This window comes from Lipotes vexillifer, unplaced genomic scaffold (assembly GCF_000442215.2).
Source record: "Lipotes vexillifer unplaced genomic scaffold, Lipotes_vexillifer_v1.1 scaffold2225, whole genome shotgun sequence".
In the NCBI taxonomy this organism is placed as follows: Eukaryota; Metazoa; Chordata; class Mammalia; order Artiodactyla; family Lipotidae; genus Lipotes; species Lipotes vexillifer.
Window position 1 is genome coordinate 197,323 of NW_006798684.1, and position 1,033 is coordinate 198,355.

The following is a 1,033-nucleotide window of genomic DNA, read 5'->3' on the forward strand; positions in this document are numbered from 1 at the left end:
AAAAAAAAAAGATTACCCTCTCTTTTCTAAGAACATTCATCTCTTATTATTTCTCATATCTGGAGACCTATATACCCTGCCCATTTCCTCTTTCTGATGACATCATGTAGGCCAAGTGGCTAGGATGATGCCCAATGTGTAGTAGGAACTAAGTTAAGTTGTAACCCTTGTTTTATTTCAGTATAAACTTAGATACTTATGGGAATCAAATGGAAAAGCAAAAGTAAATTAGGTAATTAACATTTATAAAATGTTGGAGTTTCCCAAGTGGAAAGATCCATAGAAGTCAGGAGTTCTAGCCTTTGTATGGGGCATCTCCCTATGAAACCTCTCCCATAGGAGTCTTTCCAGACATGTCCACACTTAGTGGCAGAAAATTCATCTCGTATGCCAGACCATTCCAGGGCCACACATTTCTGATTGCCTGGCATTTTTCACCATGTTGATTAGAGATGTGATTCCCAGAAAAGTTTAACAGTTGGCCCTGAGAGAATATAGTCTTCCTGTGTCAGCTCTTCAACTATTTGAGGAGAGAAACCATTACAACTTAAGCCGAGTGCAATGAAACATTTCTCAGACTGGAGGGTTTAAAGTCTCAGGTCATAATAGAGGTATTATCCAGAAATGGACATGCTGTTCAAAATATGGCCTGACCACATTAGAATAAAAAGGTTCACATGTTCTGTGTACATTTTTCTTAACACAACTTGAGATTGCATTTACATCCTGGGCATTCTAATTCTTTTTGTATCAGGAAATAAAGAAGGTGATTTTTTTTTAAATAGCTTCCTTTATTAAATGTTTGATTTAAATGTCTTTATCTTAACTGACTGTTGCATAGAATGAACTATTGCTCTGAGCATTTTATTTCCCCTGTTGCTTAATCATGGAATACACTGCGGCTCTTGGCAAGAATGAGAATATTGGTCTTCTTGATTCTGTTGCTGTCTGATTCCATTGCTGTGTCATCTTGAGCATCGCCAGCCCTCAGGTACAGCAGTCCTCTCCTTTGTCACCAGGTCACCCCGCTCTT

At 38.3% G+C, this 1,033-nt stretch overlaps 1 protein-coding gene across 1 annotated transcript in view; it reads left to right on the forward strand.

Annotated features, from left to right (window-relative positions):
• RASEF (RAS and EF-hand domain containing) overlaps nucleotides 1-1,033 on the forward strand; it is a 71,306-nt gene that overhangs the window by 54,338 nt on the left and 15,935 nt on the right. Inside the window, exon 10 of the mRNA XM_007470746.1 lies at nucleotides 1,020-1,033. This exon is cut by the window's right edge and continues 215 nt beyond it. Coding sequence (XP_007470808.1) covers nucleotides 1,020-1,033 — 14 coding nt within the window. The remainder of the gene's footprint in view (nucleotides 1-1,019) is intronic.